The sequence below is a fragment of the Engraulis encrasicolus genome, chromosome 9, assembly GCF_034702125.1.
Source record: "Engraulis encrasicolus isolate BLACKSEA-1 chromosome 9, IST_EnEncr_1.0, whole genome shotgun sequence".
Classification (NCBI taxonomy): Eukaryota; Metazoa; Chordata; class Actinopteri; order Clupeiformes; family Engraulidae; genus Engraulis; species Engraulis encrasicolus.
In genome coordinates, this window is record NC_085865.1 from 47,600,359 (window position 1) to 47,602,858 (window position 2,500).

At 45.7% G+C, this 2,500-nt stretch overlaps 1 protein-coding gene across 3 annotated transcripts in view; it reads right to left on the reverse strand.

The window, feature by feature from the left end:
- Positions 1-2,500, reverse strand: part of mrc1a (mannose receptor, C type 1a) — a 38,376-nt gene that overhangs the window by 15,636 nt on the left and 20,240 nt on the right. For 2 of the 3 annotated variants that reach the window (XM_063207284.1, XM_063207285.1), the window contains exon 16: positions 2,174-2,212. The exons of the other annotated variant lie outside the window; for it this stretch is intronic. In XM_063207284.1, coding sequence (XP_063063354.1) covers positions 2,174-2,212 — 39 coding nt within the window. The remainder of the gene's footprint in view (positions 1-2,173; positions 2,213-2,500) is intronic. 3 annotated transcript variants of the gene reach the window in all.

Genomic DNA, 2,500 nt, shown 5'->3' on the forward strand with positions numbered 1-2,500 from the left:
ACAACACTGCCCATGCACAAAAAGCACACGTCGCCAGGGCATGTCGCATGATTCACTCGAAAGCGTATCCTTGCATGACAAGTCTGTCGTGTTGTACAGTGTGAGCACTCAGGTCACATTCTACCATTGGAACGTGTATATGTATGTATGTGTGTGTGAGAATTTGAGTCATGAGAGAGGTGAACCTTTAAACCCAGAGATTCCCTCATACAGTCATGGGCAAGCGGTTAGGGCATCAGACTTGTAACCCAAAGGTTGCTAATTCGACTTCCGGCCCGCCAGATTGGTGGGGGTAGTAATTAACCAGTGCTCTCCTCCATCCTCGTCCATGACTGAGGTACCCTGAGCATGGTACCGCCCGCCGCACTGCTCCCTTGGGGCGCCATTGGGGGTTTCCCCCTTGCACGGGTGAGGCATAAATGCAATTTCGTTGTGTGCAGTGAACACTTGTGTGCTGGGTCACAATAAAAATGGGAGTTAGAGTTCCCCAATCTGGCTTTCACTTTCACACAGTGTGAGCAGGAGCTGAATACCCGCGACAGTGTATGCCTGGCTTAAGTTAGCAACTGTCTTAGTTAGTTGCAATGCAATCTCCCACTGGCAACCTACAAAGTTGCAGAGTGTATTATGAGTGCATTTATAATTAACTATAATGCGCTTCGTAATTAGTCTGTAATGAATACACTAATAATGCTTCATGATGTATAACTGTAAATCTAGCTTGTAATGTCTTATGTAAGGGTTAACGTTCGGCGAGAAGGTCGCTACCGTGGAATAGCAGCACGACAGAGAGAATCTTTAGACCCCGACGCGGAGCGGAGGGGTCTTGTTCTCTCTGAAGTGCTGCTATTCCACAAAGCGACCGACTCGCCGAAAGTTAACCCGCTTATTATATGGATATACTTAAATGATTCACACATGGCGGGGACATTTCTTTAGGCCTATTTAATGTTAAGATTGTTGCTGCGCAAAACAAAACAGTGCCGTTGTGGAACACCGCTAGGCAACAGCTAGGTAGCCAGGACAACAGGTGTTGTCTATCACAGCAGCTGATTAGAGTGACAAAAGACCGGACCCCCTGCGGAGTGATATGAAACATTCGCTTTAGCCACTGACTTGTATACAAGCCAGTGGCTTTAGCAGTGAACGTCTTGTTGCCATTGACAGCGGTAGCCAGGACAAGGGGTGCTGTCTATCACAGCAGCTGATTAGAGTCTTGTTGAAAAGTCGCTTTAGCAGTGAAAAGTCTTGTTGCCATTGACAGCGGTCTGTTATAGACCAACCCGTCCGTTATCGAAAAATAACAGACGTCCGAACGTTGGGGAGCCCCGTTGAAATGAATGGAGCATTCGACAGATGACGTCACAACCATATAATAAGTATAAATAATACACTTGTATTTATAAGGCATTATAAGCTAGGTGTATAGTTCTAACTGTTGATATAATTCATCCTGAAGCATTATGAGTGTAACCATAATGCATTTTGACTAATTATGATGTGCATTATGGTGAATTCAGGTACATTGGGCCACTTTTTTGCATATTAGTTAATGGAAAAAAGTGGCCCAATTTACCTGAATTCACCCCATAATTCTTTATAAACACTGTCATAATACACTATGGGCTTCAAGTAAAGTGTTAGGTCTTCCGCACACCGGCTCCGACAAAGTGCTGAGCACTGCTCCGCAAAAGTTCGATTCCATTTTTTTCAATAGAACCCCGCACACTGGAATGTCCACAGACATTCGCAGATGTCGGATAGCGATTAGAGACAAGTTCTATTTGGTCGGCGCCGCCCATTGACTATCCATGCTATGTTCGTGTAAAATTGGGTTTGGGGGTCGGAATTGTGTCGGGAGCGAAAGTGCTCCGCAGAGCTGTCGGAGCCAGTGTGCGGAAGCCCTTACTGTTGCTAACTGGTTTGCAGCAATGGTTCTGATGCTGATTCTCGATACATATATAAACACAGAGGAAAGCGGGTAGTACTGTAGTAAAAAAAAAGAATGAACCCTACTTAGCATCTGCACTTGTTGTTCTGTATATTTCCTGTGCACTACGCATCTGCTAATGATGGTGGCGATGATTCTCGACTGTTAGTTGCTCTGGTTGAGAAGCATCTGCCAAATTCAATGTAATGTAATGTAATGTAAAGTAATGTAATATCGTAGTACCTTCCACTATTGAGTTGTGAGAGAGAGGGGTACTCGGACCTGAGGAAAGAGGAGAAATGAGGAAAGGAATGACAGGGAGAGAGAGAGAGTGAGAGATAGAGAGAGAGAGAAAGAGAGGGAGTCTGTCTGTGTGTGTGTGTGTGTGTGTGTGTGTGTGTGTGTGTGTGTGTGTGTGTGTGTGTGTGTGTGTGTGCGTGTGCGTGCAGTGTGTGCGTGTGCGTGCATGGGTGTGTGTGTGTGTGTGTGTGTGTGTGTGTGTGTGTGTGTGTGTGTGTGTGTGTGTGTGGTGTGAGTGTAGTGTGTGCGTGCAGTGTGTGTGTGTGTGTG